At 47.1% G+C, this 19,365-nt stretch overlaps 1 protein-coding gene across 2 annotated transcripts in view; it reads left to right on the plus strand.

Moving 5' to 3' along the window:
* The window catches only part of ctnna2 (catenin (cadherin-associated protein), alpha 2), a 1,873,786-nt gene that overhangs the window by 1,345,596 nt on the left and 508,825 nt on the right, over positions 1-19,365 (plus strand). For both annotated transcript variants that reach the window (XM_085975533.1, XM_085975534.1), the window contains one exon: positions 4,437-4,529. In XM_085975533.1, coding sequence (XP_085831659.1) covers positions 4,437-4,529 — 93 coding nt within the window. The remainder of the gene's footprint in view (positions 1-4,436; positions 4,530-19,365) is intronic.

Here is a 19,365-nt window from a genome sequence, read left to right on the forward strand (position 1 = left end):
AAAAGCAATTAAATTTGAGTGTGGCCACAGCAGCACTTTCTTAAAATGACTTTGCAGTTTGCAATCATTCTTTTGTTTATTTTCTGTTCATTTTAGAATTCTGTTAAATGCCTATAGAAAATCCTCCCATTGGAATCTTAACGGTTCTGATAATCAAGCCTGATTTAGCATTAGTTTTGTACAATTTCAGATGTTGATGCGACTACATCTACCCAGCTGAATGTTGCTGCGATGAAAGGAGCTGAACTGTATTTGCATTGCAGGATTTGCCAAGGAAAAATATTAGCTGTACAAACCCTTAAATTAAATGACAAGTCAGTGCAGCGTGAATGAGATGACATGCCAACTAAGAAATGTAGTGTGCAGAGAATTTGCAAGCCTTTAACATGTGATATATTATTCGGTAATGACAGGCTTTGCAGGGAGTTGAAGAGAACCAGAATTGCATCGTTATATAGACCTTGATAAATTATGCGGACATGGTGCTGTGCCAAAAAAGAAATGCGAAGGCTAAAAATTCACTTCTGCAATATCAGATATGATTTGATCATGTTGAGTTCGCATGTACTCTTTGGTGCATTTATTTGGGAAGCCAGTATTATTAGGTATGTAGGCTGGGCGTTTCCACGGAGCTGCTCCTGTTGCTCTGCCGTAACTTCGCTGGAAGTGTGGCGGAACCCTCGTCTAAGCGAACCTCGTTTGGCGAAGTTCTGGCGGAGGTGTGGTAGCTTCTCCTAGGAATTTCCCAGCCATAGCCTCTGGCTCACATTGAAAATGTCCACCCATTTATGCAGGAAAATTGTGAATAAATTCCAGTCAATTTTGGAGGTGGAATTAACGTAGGGAAGAAGAATTTGGAACCCGTTTTCTCCAGGTTTCCACCCCTTTCTGACCTAATAGCCAAATTGTGGTGAATGGGGCGTAGGTCCTTCTTACATCCAGTCTCCTCCATCGTCATATCTCCTTTGGAAATGGGGCTGGTGGAATGCCGGTCTCCCCTCGAAGTCTCATCAGTCCTGCCTAGCATGCAGCTAGTAATAAATGCATCTGCATGAAATGGGTATACTTGCCATACTAAATAACAACAGAAAATGCTGGAAAAACTCAGCAGGCCAGGCAACATCCGTGGAGAGAAATTAGAGTCGACGTTTCGGGTGAACCCTTTTTCAAAACTGGAAAGGAAATGAAATAGATCGAAAGGCAGGGCTGGGACAGAACAAAAGAAGTAAAGAGACATTAAGAGGTATTCAAAACCAGACGAGATGGTAATAGGACTAGTGGAGACAAAAGACAGCTCAGATTAGGTGTGAAATGCTCTAGCAGAATGAGAGACTACGGCTCTAAGTGAGCCCCGCAATCTCAGTGGGATCAAGTGCCATTTGGGAAGTGGCAAAACAGTGGCCAAGTTTTCCTGTGGACACTCAAGCCAGATTGAGAGTGTGATTTATGTCTGCCACTGCCCACAGAGCCTTGTCACAAGCTGACCATATGGAAGGGAACCACAGGTGGAAAGCAACAACAAAATAAAAACTTGCATTTATATAGCGCCTTTCACGACCTCAGGACGTCCCAAAGTGAAGTACTTTTGAAATGTAGTCACTGTTGCAATGTCGGTAATGTAGGTGCAAACTTGTGTCCTTTACTCCATAGTGCAGCATTCCTGAGAGTAGCCCTTGAGTAAGACATTGGTTGGGTTTGTAACCCTTGACAAAACATTAGTGAGATACTTTGCTCCAGTTCCTCAGATCCTGGCCTTGTCCCAGAAATGCATCTAACAGCATTCATGCACGGGTCGGAAAGCAAACACCCCCACTGCTCTGCTACCAGCACTGTTTTCCTGATCAGCTGCCACATCAACCAGGCACCGGGACAAAAGGAGCGACAAAACGCGTCATGCGCGCAAGGCAGCCACTTGGCACATCGCCTCCACCGGCACTTCAGTCTGTGAGCGTAAAAGTGTGAAGCGAGCAGCAGAACCACCGCGCTGCTCTGCCAAGCAAATTCTGGGATCCTTAGCCCTGCGAGAGAGTAAAAAAAAATACACACAGAAACCTTGAAATAGGTCAGGGCGTGCTCATAAAAATGCATCGGGAATTAATCAACTGTTTTTTTTAAATCGGAGATTGTTTATCTCGAGGTGAGGAACGTTTCTTGGAGAAGTGAGGAAGTCGTGAAGCACGGAGACACGGAGAGATTCAAATGAGCACTACCATGCCCAGCTGTCCTGGCCAATGTGATATTGTTATCGCAAGATTCCATTCGCGGTGCTTTCAGTGTTATAGTTTAAAAAAAAAATTGCACACCATGAACTGTGAACAGATGATCGTGTGCTCCCAGTTCTGAATGAATGTTCTGCAGCACTTGGGGACACTTTTCAAATTGATAGTCACGAAACAAATCTCTCGCAGGCAGCTCAATACCCGCTGTGTTCCCTGGGAATACACAGGAGAAGTAACCTGCTTGTTACTTCGATGTGTATTAGAAACACAGTGGGTCAAAAGCTGAGGGAATTTTTCATTTTCTCTTTTCTCCCTGCAGTTTTGTAATTTTGAAAAAAAATTATAAATAGTCGATCATTAATGTGTTAAAATCCATTCTGTAGGAATAATATAAAATAGTGCAGATGTGTCAGTCTGATAGCTTTTACCAACCACCCCCCTCCTCCTCCTTCCCCCCACAAAACAGCATCTGCTGAGAAGGGACTATTTATAATCACAAGAAAGAAATCAAATTACTGAAAACATTTTGAAGCCAATTGATTCATTACTTAATGAGATAGTCAAATCTAACCACAATTGAACTTGACCATCTCAAGTTATTACCTGGGTAAACCCTTACTTAATGTTTGTTCCCCAGTTTGTTACCCTCTTCAAATCTCCTGTTCCCACCTCCATAACATTGCCTGCCTCCGTGCCTATTCCTCTCCACCGTCACTGAAACTCTCATCGCTGTTATTTTTTTATCGCCTCCAGGGACAAAATCTCCAACGTTCTCCTTGCCAATCGCCTGAGCTCCTCAGGATGCAGACTTCCAGCTTCAATGTTCTGCTGATGTGACTGTCCTACTGGGCATTCTGCTCCCTCTGCACCACCACAGTCGCTTACGGAAATCCTCCTTTTAATTCCCTCTTTCTTGGTGCATCTCTCTCCACCATCAAAAAACCTGCTCAAATGCTTTCTCTTTCATTTTGCTTTTGGTTATCTCCCCAAAGCCATCCTTGGTGTTTGTATTCCCCTTGCCCCAGGTTAAGGGTGCTATATAAGCAATGTTGTTGACGGTGGAGATTCCCGATGGTACAGCTCCACAGGCACTGCTCTGGTCGCTCACCAAATGGCCATTCTTCATGTGCGAGCCTTGACCGTCAGGCTTTGATTTTTACTCCCGGGCGGGAACCCAGCAGAGCTAGCGGCGTGCCTGTCCGAAAGCCGCAGGAGGCAGTGAGAAGCGGCTACCCAGCCGCTAAAATCGCACCTCCTGAGGAAGCTGCCGGGGGCCAGAGGGAACGGTCCTCAGCGCTAAGGTGAGTGGGTATGTGGGGGCGAGGATAAATCCCAGAGCAGGGGAGGTCCAAGAATTCCTTGTGGGACCTGGAGAAGCTCTCCCGCTCCTCTTGGCCCACAAGGAAACCTGCAAAACAATAACAAATTTAATCTTAACTGGGCACCTTGAAACCCTAGCTCCTATTCCCAGCAGTTTTGGCCTGGTGGGGAAGCCAGCACTGCTCCCCCACTCAAGCCTCAGGTTAACATCACAAATCAAGCCCTGACCACATCATTGGAGCAGATCTGCATATTTAAAAAGGACCCTGCTCGATTTTAACTTCCACCCTCCCCCTGCTGCCCAAGCCTGGTTTCCGCTAGAAGGGGTGGAGTTAAACTGCAGGCCTCAGTCTCTACAGGATATTTAACCATTCGGGGGAAGGAAGGAATAGCATCATCTTCCCCTTGCCCAATAGCCACAGAAATACAATTTCAAGAAGGAGATACTGGACAGTGACCTGGGATGGAAATGCTGGCAAACTTTTTTCCCCTCCCTAGACAGAGGGTGAGGCAAAGTCTGGTGCCCACATTACTGCTCCAGCTCACTCACGGGCCAGAGATTGAACTCGGAACCGTTTAGATCTGTTTGGCTCAGTACCACATTGTGTGATGGACTTAACCCAGCTAGCCATAAGGCAGAACCCTGCATATCTTAAAACATGTTGTAAACAAATCAGTATCGGTGAACAAAGTGATTCACATTTTATAAGCAAACATACTGTCTTCCAAACATCAGGTTGTTTTTGCCTTGGATGCAAACGAGGCCCCAAATTGTTCATTTATAATGTAGATAATGGTCCTCTTGACTTCTACTTGATTTTTCCACAGATGATGCACATTAGGAAAGTGTCAAATTTGCTTGGTAATGTGCTTTCTCATTTGCTGTCTAAATTACAGGTTGCAAACCTTGCCTGCTCCATCTCAAATAATGAGGAAGGCGTGAAGTTGGTTCGCATGGCGGCAACCCAGATCGATAGCCTCTGCCCGCAGGTAAGAAAGGGTAATGCTGAAGACTGTGTATTGGCTGCTATACAATCTCAGACGCAAGACATCTCGAACAAAAAGCTATCAGTATGAAAATTATGGGACTAGATAGATAATACCGTTCCGATTATCTTTCACAGCCTGAAAGACAGCAGGTGTCTTGAAACCAAATCATGCGATTTAGAAACATATGCAGAAAGCTGTTTTTTCTTTTACTAGACAATACTCTTGTTTGCAAAATAAAAAAAAACATATCTCCCGCTGTCTTAAAACACGGCTGGAAACTTAAATGCAAACAAAAGCCTAGAACATTTTAAAAGCATGTTTATAAAAAGCAGGACCTGCAGGAAAATCTATTGGTGCTGCAGTTCAACTCCTGATAACCAAAAACCAATCCAAGTGTGAGTGTAATCCAAGCCTGGAATTCTGAACGTGCCATTTCCAATTCCCATTCATAATTCTTGATCCAAGCGTAAAATCATCCCAGCAGCTGATTTTAATGCCAATCACACCAAACATAATAGACCAGCTGTCAGGTTTCTCCGAGAGACAGCAGTGTGGGTTTTAAAAAAAATCCTGTTGCTTCTGCGTATTTGTGCTTAAGTATTTTTTGTTGTGTTTTTCTGTCTCTATCCTGAAACAACTGGGAGTGGGGAAACGCATGAAGACTCAGATTCCTGTCAATGAAACAGTTCTAACATCAGCTCCAAGAGCGCAAATTAAAGAGCAGGAAGTGCTGGAAACACTCAGCAGGTCAGGCAGCATCTGTGGAGAGAGAGAAAAACAGAGTCAGCGCTTCAGCACGACGGCCTTTCCTCAGAACTGGAAGAAGTTAGAGATTGAACGGTTTATAAGCCAGTACAGAGCCAGGGAAAAAGGAGGAAAGCACAAAAGGGACGGTCTGTGACATACTGAGAATTACAGGAAACTCTCGTTTAAACGGCACCTAAATATCCGGAATTCTCTATTAACCGGCAAAATTCTCACTCCGAAAACAACACCTCAATAACCGGCAATGTTGCCGAGTCCGAGTCTCTCGCGGTGGCCAAGTTAGTCAGTGGGGGTAGCTCTCCAAACTGCCACTACTCGGCTTCTTGGAGAAGTCGGAACTCCTCAATACCCCTGTAACAGGAGTTTGACTCTCCCGCGCTGCCGGTAGTCTCTTCTGATCCGCCATTTTACAGGGGTAATGTGTGTCTCCCTCGCTGCTGGTAGTCATTGCATTGCATTACCCTCAACTGGCAGTACTGTACTTAATCAAGCATCTTCCACCATCCATTTAACACAACATTCTGTAGGTGAGTACCCAATTACTGTATACTGCACATTTATTGATTTTTAAATATTTTTGGTAAAAATAGCCTCGGTAGATAACCCTCTCCGTCATCCAGAATTTTTGATCAACCGGCAACACGCCGGTCCCGTCGGTGCCGGATACCAAAGAGTTTCCTGTACCACAGTGCATGCAGTCAGCAAATATCACAAGATATTCTGCAGCCAGCTCCACTACACAAACAGCGCTACCTTTAGAGTCCGCTGGATTTTCTTCAAGTAATACTGAAAAGAATATCTGTGTAAACTGTCCAATTGGATGGAGGCCCTCATTCTCTATTAACTATATGCAAATCCAAGCTATCAACTCTCTCACTCCTGCTGAGTTAAGTCGTTACGGGGGTATGAAATTACAAGGCTGGATACATTCTCACAGTGATGGATTATGGAGCAAAGATTAACAAATTGGCTGTTTCATCTTTACAAATCCTGATGATCTGATGTAAGCAAATATAGTAAATTATGACAGGCTAGATACGTATTGATCGCAATCTAGCAGCGTTCTGCTTTTCCAGCCCGCGTACACTGCTATGTCTTGAACTCTCTTTAACCCATTTGGCTGCTATGCATGGTCTCTCACCTGAATCTTTGATATATGATACAAAGCAACATGCCGCGCCATAAGGCAGGCGTGCGGGGCAGTTCTACTGCAGTTTTTGAGGCTACCGAAAGGTTGCTTATTCACCTTAATGTGGCTTCAGTCATTTTTCAGGCGTTGCACTGCAGTGGCAGCCTCAGCCATGAATGTTGAATCAGCGGTTTATTTAGACAGCAGACTCTCATCCATCAGTGAAATAGAGAGCATATTGCCTCTTCATAAAATGGTGTCTTCCTCTCAGCTGACTCCATTATATGCTTGGTGCAGTGCCATAGCGTGAGCTCGCAAATATCAGCCAAATCTTAAATGTGAGATTTTCAGTTCCAAAAACACAAAAGCGGTTAAAAGCAGCATTGGCCACAGGGGACAGACAAGTGGCAACGATATATTCTTCTCCCCTCTACTATGGTCTTTCCCTTGTCTTGCTGTTTTTCACTTCAGTTTTTTTTTCCTTTCTTTGTCTCATTTTGCCTCTTCCTTTTTCATCTTCACAGCCTCGTGAGTTTCCCTTGCCCTGTGGAACCAAAGCTCATCCAGCTGTCATAATGGTAATGAAAGCCCTTCCACAAGCTGTGTTGTTTTAGTAAAGAGCTTTCACTAGCCCTATGGAGCCAATTTTTATAGCATTCTCTAGTTTTCTCCCTCTTTTCAGCACAAGTGAAATTCTGGGATTTATTGGAAGATTTAATACATGTGGGAGATTGCAGCCTAGAAATTGGTTCGCGCTGGTCTGCCGGCACAAACTGGGCACGGGGATCAAACACTGTACCAGAACAGGTAGGCCCGAAGCACACCAGGTATTAGGTCCTGGGCCCTATTTACAGGAGGCTGGCAAGCTGCAGATGCCTGTTGGGCATCCCCAGGCAGTTCGCTGGTGTAAGCCTCGCTGTCCTATTCTTAGGCTTGTAGTTTGTTTTGACCCGCGAATTACAAGGGAAATAATTAATGAATCACCCAAAAGCTCTTAAGTTAAACAAGGTCATTTATTAAAGGAAAAGAGAGAAAAAAAAACAAAAACGCTTATAGATTTAAATGGCAAAACAATGCCCTTTCTAGTCTACCTGGCAATACAATGCCCTTCCTAGCCTACCTGGCAATATAATGCCCTTCTCAGTCTACCTGGCAATACAATGCGCTTCTCAGTCTACCTGGCAATATAATGCGCTTCTCAGTCTACCTGGCAATACAATGCGCTTCTCAGTCTACCTGGCAATACAATGCCCTTCTCAGTCTACCTGGCAATACAATGCGCTTCTCAGTCTACCTGGCAATACAATGCCCTTCTCAGTCTACCTGGCAATACAATGCGCTTCTCAGTCTACCTGGCAATACAATGCCCTTCTCAGTCTACCTGGCAATACAATGCGCTTCTTAGTCTACCTGGCAATACAATGCCCTTCCTAGCCTACCTGGCAATACAATGCCCTTCTCAGTCTACCTGGCAATACAATGCCCTTCCTAGCCTACCTGGCAATACAATGCCCTTCTCAGTCTACCTGGCAATATAATGCCCTTCTCAGTCTACCTGGCAATACAATGCCCTTCTCAGTCTACCTGGCAATACAATGCGCTTCTTAGTCTACCTGGCAATACAATGCCCTTCCTAGTCAACCTGGCAATACAATGCCCTTCCTAGTCTACCTGGCAATACAATGCCCTTCTTAGTCTACCTGGCAATACAATGCCCTTCTTAGTCAACCTGGCAATACAATGCCCTTCCTAGTCTACCTGGCAATACAATGCCCTTCTCAGTCTACCTGGCAATACAATGCGCTTCTTAGTCTACCTGGCAATACAATGCCCTTCTTAGTCAACCTGGCAATACAATGCCCTTCCTAGTCTACCTGGCAATACAATGCCCTTCTCAGTCTACCTGGCAATACAATGCGCTTCTTAGTCTACCTGGCAATACAATGCCCTTCTTAGTCTACCTGGCAATACAATGCCCTTCCTAGTCTACCTGGCAATACAATGCCCTTCTCAGTCTACCTGGCAATACAATGCGCTTCTTAGTCTACCTGGCAATACAATGCCCTTCTCAGTCTACCTGGCAATACAATGCCCTTCTCAGTCTACCTGGCAATACAATGCCCTTCTTAGTCTACCTGGCAATACAATGCCCTTCTCAGTCTACCTGGCAATACAATGCCCTTCTCAGTCTACCTGGCAATACAATGCCCTTCTCAGTCTACCTGGCAATACAATGCCCTTCCTAGTCAACCTGGCAATACAATGCCCTTCCTAGTCAACCTGGCAATACAATGCCCTTCTCAGTCTACCTGGCAATACAATGCCCTTCTTAGTCTACCTGGCAATACAATGCCCTTCCTAGCCTACCTGGCAATACAATGCCCTTCTCAGTCTACCTGGCAATACAATGCCCTTCTTAGTCTACCTGGCAATACAATGCCCTTCCTAGTCTACCTGGCAATACAATGCCCTTCCTAGTCTACCTGGCAATACAATGCCCTTCTCAGTCTACCTGGCAATACAATGCCCTTCTTAGTCTACCTGGCAATACAATGCCCTTCCTAGCCTACCTGGCAATACAATGCCCTTCTCAGTCTACCTGGCAATACAATGCCCTTCCTAGTCTACCTGGCAATACAATGCCCTTCTCAGTCTACCTGGCAATACAATGCCCTTCTCAGTCTACCTGGCAATACAATGCCCTTCTCAGTCTACCTGGCAATACAATGCCCTTCCTAGTCAACTTGGCAATACAATGCCCTTCCTAGTCTACCTGGCAATACAATGCCCTTCCTAGTCTACCTGGCAATACAATGCCCTTCTTAGTCTACCTGGCAATATAATGCCCTTCTCAGTCTACCTGGCAATATAATGCCCTTCCTAGTCAACTTGGCAATACAATGCCCTTCTCAGTCTACCTGGCAATACAATGCCCTTCTCAGTCTACCTGGCAATACAATGCCCTTCTCAGTCTACCTGGCAATATAATGCCCTTCCTAGTCAACTTGGCAATACAATGCCCTTCTCAGTCTACCTGGCAATACAATGCCCTTCTTACTCTACTCTTAGCAATAAAGATGCTCTAGCAAAACAATGCCCAAATATGTTCTAAGTAAGTGGTCATACTGTCACCCCGAAGTGGCCAGCTCCTGTTGATTGCAGATCTCTCCTTTCGACAATTGGTCGGGTTTCCTTCTTGGTGACTGCAGCTCTCCTTCCAACCCCTTGACTGCAGCCACGAAGTTACCTTAACAGCTTCTTTTATATCTTTTCCTTTCAATGGTGGACAGGATGTTACATCGCCAAGGCTTCATTGACCTATCGATGATAGCCTTAGATCATGATAACCAATAATATATTGCGGTTTTTGTTTAAAACGTACAAGTTAAAGCCTGCATGATCTTAAACCTCCTTTTCAGTAACTTTCCATCATGTGAAGACCACAGTAGCAGTTGATTGGCTGGACAGCTCACGCAAATCTCAACCATCTAGCTGGCAAACTTTCTTATAAGGATTGTTTATTGAGAGGCCCGTTGAGTTCTGTGTTATCTTGTGAAGGCCTAATTCCTCATTGTTTACACAGACGTTTCCTTTAGCTACACAATGGACAGGATTTTCATTGGGCCGTGGAGGCGGAATTGGAGGCGTGTGGGGGGTTAAAATCCCGAAATCGGGGGGGCACAAACCCATCCCGGCCTCAACAGGTAGTTAACAGGCAGTTTTTAGCCTAATCCCTATTTTCATTCTTGAAGTGTGGGATTCCCGACGGCTCCAAACCACGCCAAGTTAGCGAGGCGGGTCGTCGGGCTGAAGGGCTTGGAGGGGTCGAGATGTCCGGTGTTCAGGTGAGTGATGAGTGCATGAGTGCAGAGGTAAGTGTGTTTGGTGTGTTTAAAGAAGTTTTACTTACCTTTACAGCCTTCCTTCCTTCAGGTCTCGGGAGTCCCTCATCTCAGCAGCACAGAAAGCAGAATGGCCGCAATCTGTCAAAAATTGCAGCATTCAGCTTTCTGTTCCGGAGAGATCTCTAAATCATCTTGAGAGGAAGAAATTAATTTAGAGTACAGATTGTCAGTGTTTGACAGCTTCAAACAGCTGTCAAACGCTGATATTTCATCTGTCAAAATGTCTTGACAGATGAAATATCAATCTGTGACGTCACCTGAAACGTCAACTCAAATTTCTCTCCACGGATGTTGCCTGACCTGCTGAGTTTTTCCAGCATTTTCTGTTGTTATTTCGGATTTCCAACATCTGCAGTATTTTGCTATCGTACTAGTGTTTGGTTCGCTGCCACACCTCTTCTAGGAATGCCTACCTTGAAGAAGTTCTGCTCTTCTCTTCGACAGGATCTCTGTTTGGCTCTTCAACCTTGTTCATCTTCATTACTTTCAGTCTCCCTTCTCGTGTTTGATCAGGTATCTGCCAAGACTCGGTTTCACAGCCACATCATTTTCCTCAGCAACTGTCTCCGGTTCCGACTTATTCCACGTGGATTCCAACTCAACTTCCACCCTTCGTGTTTCAGATCCACCCAGGATTACAAATATCTCCAAGATATTCATCGTTCCTCGAACTACTGCTCTCGCTGCATCCTGAGATCCACGCTCAACGCCATGCGTCGCCACATGAACACACTCGACCTCTCTCTTCAGCAACGCCGGCGCAGTCTATCTCAAAGCTGTCCGGGACCACAGTTCCATTTCATCCTTCGACTCATCCGACGCTTCAACAAAAAACTTTGTCTCTTCCTTTCCGATGTCAAGGATCGCAAGCTTCATCAACTCGTGGACACCAACGCCCCTCCGGAACCTTCTTCCCCTTCACTTTCCTCTGACCCCCCCTTCTCCCAATCTCACCCCCTGCCACGTTTTCACCATCCCCTCTGACCTTCCACTGTCTGACCCCGAACGATCAGTCCTCAGCAAAGGCCTGAGCTTCATCCCCTTACGCCCCCACCTCAATGAATTTCGAGCTCGGCACGATGTTGAGCTCTTTTTCCGCCGCCTTCGTCTCCGTGCCCACTTCTTTGGCCAGGAGTCTTCCCCCCGCACGACTGACCCTTTCTCCCGCTTGCAGAATTCTCGTTCTACCTGGACCCCTCCCCCTGGCCTCTTACCCTCTCTAGATCTTTTCATCGCTAACTGCCGCCGTGACATCGGCCGTCTCCATTTCTCTGCTCCCCTCACTCACTCCAACCTACCTCCCTCTGAACTTGCAGCACTCCATTCTCTTAGATCCAACCCTGACATTGTCATTAAACCCACTGACAAGGGTGGTGCTGTTGTTGTTTGGCGTACAGACCTCTTCCTAGCGGAAGCTGAACGCCAACTCTCCAACACCTCCTCCTACCTCCACCTGGACCATGACCCCACTACCGAACATCAAACCCCCATTTCCAAGACTGTCACTGACCTCATCTCCTCTGGAGATCTTCTCCCCGCTGCCACCAACCTCATAGTTCCCCAACCCCGCACAGCCCGCTTCTACCTCCTTCCCAAGATCCACAAACAGGACTGCCCTGGTAGACCCATCGTTTCAGCCTGTTCTTGCCCCACGGAACTTATCTCTTCCTATCTCGACTCTATCTTTTCTCCCCTTGTCCAGTCTCTTCCCACCTACATCCGCGACTCTTCGGACGCCCTCCGCCACTTTTAACAGTTTCCAGTTTCCTGGCCCCAACCGCTTCCTTTTCACCATGGACATACAATCCCTCTACACCTCCATCCCCCACCAGGGTGGCCTGAGGGCGCTCCGCTTCTTCCTTGAACAGAGGCCCGTCCAGTCCCCATCCACCACCACCCTCCTCCGCCTGGCTGAACTTGTTCTCACATTGAACAACTTCTCCTTTAACTCCACTCATTTCCTCCAAATCAAAGGTGTTGCTATGGGTACCCGCATGGGTCCTAGCTATGCCTGCCTTTTCGTGGGCTATGTGGAACAATCTTTGTTGCAGTCTTACTCAGGTCCCCTCCCTCACCTTTTTCCGATACATTGATGACTGTACCGGTGCCGTTTCCTGCTCTCGCCCCGAACTAGACAATTTCATTCACTTTGCCTCCAATTTCCACCCTTCCCTCACCTTCACATGGTCCATCTCTGACTCTTCCCTTCCCTTCCTCGACTTCTCCGTCTCCATCTCTGGGGATAGGTTATCGACCAATATTCACTACAAGCCCACTGACTCCCACAGCTACCTGAACTACACTTCCTCCCACCCAGCCTCCTGTAAGGACTCTATTCCATTCTCCCAGTTTCTCCGTCTCCGCCGTATCTGCTCCGACGATGTCACCTTCCACACCAGTGCTTCCGACATGTCTTCCTTTTTCCACAACCGAGGATTCCCCTCTACCGTGGTCGACACGGCCTTCGACCGTGTCCGTTCTATCTCCCGCACTTCTGCCCTCACCCCTGCCCCTCCCTCCCGGAACCACGATAGGGTTCCCCTTGTCCTCACCTTTCACCCCACCAGCCTCCACATTCAACGGATCATCCTCCGCCATTTCCGCTACCTCCAAAGTGATCCCACCACCAAACACATCTTCCCCTCCCCTCCCCTTTCAGCATTCCATAGGGACCGCTCCCTCCGAGACACCCTAGTCTACTCCTCTATCACCCCAAACAGCCCTTCCCCTTCGCCTGGCACCTTCCCGTGCAAGCGCAGGAGATGTAACACCTGCCCCTATACCTCCCCCCTTCCCACTGTCCAGGGCCCCAAACACCCCTTCCTGGTGAAACAGCAATTTACTTGTACTTCTTGCAATCTAGTATACTGTATTCGCTGCTCACGATGCGGTCTCCTCTACATTGGGGAGACCAAACGCAGATTGGGTGACCGCTTTGCGGAACACCTCCGTTCAGTCCGTAAGGGTGACCCCGAGCTTCCGGTCGCCTGTCATTTTAATTCACCGCTCCATTCCCACTCGGACCTCACTGCCCTTGGCCTCTTGTATTGTTCCACGGAAGCTCGACGTAAACTCGAGGAACAGCACCTCATCTTCCGATTAGGCACTTTGCAGCCTTCCGGACTCAATATAGAGTTCAACAATTTCAGATCATAACCTCGGCCCCTGTTACTTTTTTACTCATAATTTTTTCCACCCCTTTAATTTGGGTCCTCCTTTCCCACCCCCCTCCTTTCCTTTTGTTTCTCTCTCTCACCTGGCAGCTGTCTCTTACCTGCCAGTACACTTCACACCTAATCTCAGCTGCCTTTTGTCTCCACGGACCTATTACCATCTCGTCTGGCTTCGAATACCTTTTATTACCTCTTTTACTTCTTTTGTTCGATCGCAGTCTTGCCTTCGATCTATTTTCTTTTCTTTCCAGTTTTGAAGAAGGGTTTCGACCCGAAACGTCAACTCAAATTTCTCTCCACGGATGTTGCCTGACCTGCTGAGTTTTTCCAGCATTTTCTGTTGTTATTGCTGAGCCTGCTGGGCAGGCTCAACAAGGTCAATCAAGTCAAAATCACGTGGGTTGGCTACAACTCGATGGAGGCAGGACTACAACCCGAACATTGTAGTCCCACCTCCTCCCCGCCTCCTCAATGAAAATCCAGCCCCATGTCTTTGTTCCTTCTTGATAGCACCGTCTAGTTTCGCTGTTTTGCCACAGCTCAGCAAGTTTTAAGGTCCAGCTTGAAAATTGTGTCAAAAAAGGCTTCTCTTTCTTACACTGGTGAAGAGGATTTCAATTTCAGGTCACTGGCAGCGGGCCTCAGGTATGTCCTGAGGGGGTGGGGGGCAGAGATTGGGAGGAAGTGAGGGGCGACTGCGAGGGGGGGATGGAGAGGGGAAGAGATCGGGATAAAGTGAGGGATGACTGGGAGGGGGGAGGCAAGAGATTAGGAAGAAGTGAGAGGCAACCGGGAGGGGGGGACGAGATCAGGAGGAAGTGAGGGGCGACCGGGAGAGGGAGGAAGTGATTGAGTGAGGGGCGACCGGAAAGGGGGGCAGGGGGCAAGAGATATGAAGGAAGTAAGGGGCGACTGTGAGAGGCGGGGAGGGGTGGTGGGAAGAGATCAGAAGGAGTTGAGGAGTGTCTCGGGTGGATGGTTGGGTGGCGGGAGGGGGGCGGTGGGGGTGATGGTGCGGTAGTGAGAGATCAGGAGGAAGTGATGGACTACTGGGAGACGGGAGTAAAGACATCGGGAAGGAGTGAGGGGTGACTGGGAGAGGAAGGAAGTGATCGGGTGGGAGTGGGTATCTGGGAGACGGGTGGGGGGTGGGGAAGCGATCAGGAGAAAAGGGGGCCAAACCGGATGGGGCGGGTGGGGGCTGGCAGCGGATCCAGGTGGAGCATTCCTTCACTTCATGACACCACGCGCCAGTGGGTACGTTCCTTTTTGATGACGGCCTCCAGCGGTCCCTTTAAGGACCGGCAGTTAAGCTGCTGTTGACCACGTTTTCCTGAACGCAGCTGGCCCATCGTTCAAAGCAACCCAAGTTTGCATAGGGACCCTGAGCAGGAATTAGTCCCCCTATTTGCATTTGCAAAGAGCCGAACGCCTGTTTCAAACATGGGCCCCGGTGCCTCTTTCTGACCACCAATGGGAGCGTGCACACCCGCCTGTCACTTTGGATGCTCAGGCGTCCGTTCTGCGCCTGCAGAACAGGTGCGGCACCATCAAATTTCTAGGCCCCTGATATGAGCATGATACCTCGGAATTAGCTATGTTGACAAGGCTGAATTAATTGCTCATCCCTCGTTGCCCTGAGAAGGTGGTGGTGAGCTTTCTTCAACAATTGTTTCTACACTGAGTGATTTGCTAGACCACTTCAAAGAGCATTAAGAGTCAACCACATAGTGTGGGACTGCAGGCCAGACAAGCTGGTTTTCCTTCCTGAAGGTCAGTAATGAACCAGTTCCTACAACAATCTGGCAGTTTTCATGTTCATTTTTTCTGGTGCCAGCCCACAAATTACCAAAATCATTCAATTCAATTCTGTAACATGCTATGATGGCACTTCACTTCCAGCTCACAACCTCTGGAACAAAACCATGACACGATGTACCTAAAGATATATTTATTTTAGTCACCTCTAGGCTCGACTATTCCAATGCTCTCATGGCCGTCCTCCTATCTTCCACTCTCCATAAACTTGAGCTCAACCAAAACTCAGCTGCCTGTTTCCTAACTCACACCAAATCCTGTTCACCCCTGTGCTTGCTGACCTACGTTGGCTACCTGTTCACCCATGCCTTGATTTAAAAGTTCCTATCCTTATTTTTCAAATCCCACCATGGCCTCACTCCTGTCTATCTCTGCAACCTCCTCCAGCCCTTCACCCTTCGAGATGTCTGTGCTCCTCCAATTCTGGCCCCTTGTGCATCCCTGACTCCCTTCGTCCCGCCATTGGCAGCTGCGCCTTCAAACGTCTCAGCTCTAAGCTCTAAAATTCCCTCCTTAAGCCTCTCTGCCTCTCTACCTCTCTGTCTTCCTTTAAGACCCTCTTTAAAACCCACCGCTTCGACCAAGCTGTTAGTCACCCCTCTCCTTCTTTGGGCCGGTGTCAGTTATTTCTGCTTACGCTCCTATGATGCGCCTTGGGAAGTTTTCCGACAATAAAGGCGCTACAGAAATGCAAGTTGTGGTTGGTGTTGTAAATGATCTGGACTTGGGTACGAAAGTAACAATCAAAACGACGATCTTCCATGTGTAATTCCTGCGAAACGCAAGAGAATTAGTAGAGCAACTCTCATATCTGACTATACATTCTACACAGAAAGATTCAATTCCCATAACACTGGAGGAAACAGAAGGTACATTTAGATATTGACAGGAAACCTCTGAACAGAGGAACTGCAGGAAACTCTGTGTATATATTATAAAAATAAGCAATATTTGGTAGTGTATTTGAGGCTTTTCACAGACTATCGTGTTGATATGAAATTAAACCCCTTCAATCTAATTTTCTTTGTGGCTTATGATGTTATTTGAACCCATTTAAGTGTTACTGCTCATAACCGTCATGTACTCACTACATATGGTACTCTGAACAACCAGCTGATAGTTCTGGAGCTTTCAGTGACCACCTAATTATAATAAATTGTATAATTAAGTAAAAGAAATCACACGCTGTTTACAATTTCAGTATCCCTGAAGGCTGTTTTTTACTCCAATCACGTTCTGTTTTGCCCGATTTTCAAAGTACTTTCTCTTATGATTGCTCCATCATTAAAGAAGATTGGCTACCACTTATCTGTCAAATGTATCATGCCACACTGTAGTCCTCTTGCATATATCAGACCGTTAGAAAGCAAAAGTCCAATTGATCTGCTGTTCACATGTGTCATCTCTGTAAAATGAATAGGGGTAATTTGCAACCTGCTCTCTTGATCTCCATGGGCAGCCTTAGGCCTTGTCTTAGTGAATCAGCTCAGTTCCATTTCATCCTTTGTCTCGAGCTTACGGCAGTCAAAAAACTGGGTGGGGGTTTGCTTGTTTCTAAAGCTCAGACACAACGTTCAAATGCAACGCGCACAAGCCCACGATGGAGCAGAAATGTGTCTGGCCCCATTTTCAGTAAGAGGCCCGAGAATCGATGGTAATCGGGCCTCATCAGCATACCCAGAGCGAGCAGCCAGCGCTGGTCATGTCTCCACAGGCAGCTCGTCCGAGCGAAGACTTCAATTTCGTGCCGGCAGTGGCCCGTAGGCAAATCCTGGGAGGGGAGTGGGCAGGGGGGTTGGAGCGGGCTACGGGAACTTCCGTTGGCCACTCCTGTGGATACGGAGGGGCTCCTCTGGATTAACAAAGACATTTTTAATCAAAACATTTTGAAAACCTCCCTTCGGTTAGCAGACGCGGAGGTCTCTGAAGATCCCCGGAGTGTAGCAGGCCCCAAATGTGTGCCACGCTCATCTGAGACAAATTTCTAAATGGGGCCCTCAACAGGCTTTACATATTCAAGGGGCTGAATGCCTGTTTTTGCCATCCGCCCGGGACGCCTAAGAAATAGATCCCACAAATTTAGTGGTGGGACCAACTCCTGTGCAGTTTGGGCGCAGGCTGTCCCAAGGCTAAATTCATTTGCTTTGCGCCCGTGTTACGCCTGAAAAATGGCTGCAATGCATACCAATTTCTACGCTAATAGGTCCATTCATTCATGTGCACAGATTGCTTCATTTTTGAATGCAGAATTACAATGTTGTATACTGGGTGGAGGCTAGAGAACCCTATCTGAGGTAGTTTACAGAGTTAGGTCAGTGTTGCACTGTGAAATACTTCAAATTATAACAGGGACTAATGTAAAGTGAGTAGTAGCAAAGAAACTATCTTTCACACAGGGCTGCTCAAAGAGCTAAGTCACTTAATGTAGCATAAGGAAAGGTAATATATTTAAGCAGAAGGTCCATTCTTCTTTCTCTTCCGTGCCTAACAGCACATGAGGCAACTAATTTCTTCCACTGCTTTACATCCAATAGATCGTGCTCTGGGTTCTTTCCATAACTTAGTCCCTTTTTATGTGGGTAGGTCGTTAGCCTGACTCACCACTCCCTACCAGGAGAACCGGCTAGTTGGGATGGGGGGAGGTCACCACTCCACCCCCATCAGACGCGAGCATCCTGCTGGCTGCGGACCCAGTATTCAGTCACTGGAACTCTCGTCTCCGCTCGCCTGGAGTGGGGCTCAAACCCATAATCTTCTGACTCAGAGACAGGAATGCTACCGCAGAGCTAAGACTTACGCCTGAAGGCCGATTAGGCTATCGATTAATTGTCAGATAACTGTTTCATGTAATTTTGATAAACTATGTGATAATTAAAGAGCCACAGTCCAATTTGAACGAATCTGTGACTTAAGAGCATTTTAATAGTGTTGCTGAGAAGTCCATAATTAAGGCAGTGTGTGTCTTATGTGGCATCCCAGAACGGCCCTTGTAACAATGGCCCTGAATTTGCGGTCGGAGGAGTACCTCCGGAGTACGCCTCCGACCCGCGAAACATCTACGAACTTACCTCCTAGCTCCAAAGTTACGGCGAGTTCGGGTCCTGGGCCTGCAGGCATACACCTGCGTAAAGGCCCATAGATCCCAGGGACGCAGGTGGTTCGGAAGTATCCCTGGGATCACGTGGACCAGGTCCTCCAGTGAGGAAGGAAAATGCCATTGCAGTCATTTCTAAACAGAATCCCCTAATGACAGGCAATGAATCACCAAATAATTAAACAATTTAGACAACTCTAATAAGTATAAATGTTCTGATTTTCAAATATAATTAAAAGTCCCTCATTACACCAAATACAATAAAAATTTAATTTTTTGAAAAATCATTTTAAACCTTTTAATCCAAGCAATATTTGCATGAATTTATTTTGAACGGCTGGATTTTCCAGCCGGAGGCGGGTTCTCGTCGGGTCAGGTGTTTGGCGGGTTCCAGTCCCGCTGCCGGTTCCATCCGCTCTGCGCTAACGATTTTGAGTAGATTGGGCTTATTAAGCCCACTGTGTGCATTACCCGGCCCAATCAGTGGGTGCGGGTCTGCTGCTCACCTGTGATGATACATTTGAAGCAGTTGCATTTAAGGGGGCCATGTCCCCGTTGGCTTTCATTCACATTTCGATGCTCCTGAGTGTTGGTGGTTGCCGAGATGACTGCTCCTAGAACAAAGGCTGCTCCCCGTTATGACGATGACTCCCTCTATGTTCTTGTGGAGCGAGTGAGAGGGCGCATGGATGTACTGTTCCCTTCTAATGGAAGGAGGAAGCCTCCTCAGCACACCAAGACAGCCTGGCTGCAAATAACTGAGGAGGTGAGTGCAAGGCCTATCTGTACACGCACCCGGGTCCATTGTAGAAAGAGGTTCAATGATCTCCTGCGTTCAGCAAAAATGAGTATAACAACAAACTTACCTTCATTCTGTTGTGCCTGTCTTCACATCCCCATCACTCTGCATTGCCAGCCCTACTCCTGCACATCCTAACTCATCCCAACATCC

Source organism: Somniosus microcephalus, chromosome 2, assembly GCF_052327205.1.
Source record: "Somniosus microcephalus isolate GS21.2 chromosome 2, FLI_Smic_1.0, whole genome shotgun sequence".
NCBI lineage: Eukaryota > Metazoa > Chordata > Chondrichthyes > Squaliformes > Somniosidae > Somniosus > Somniosus microcephalus.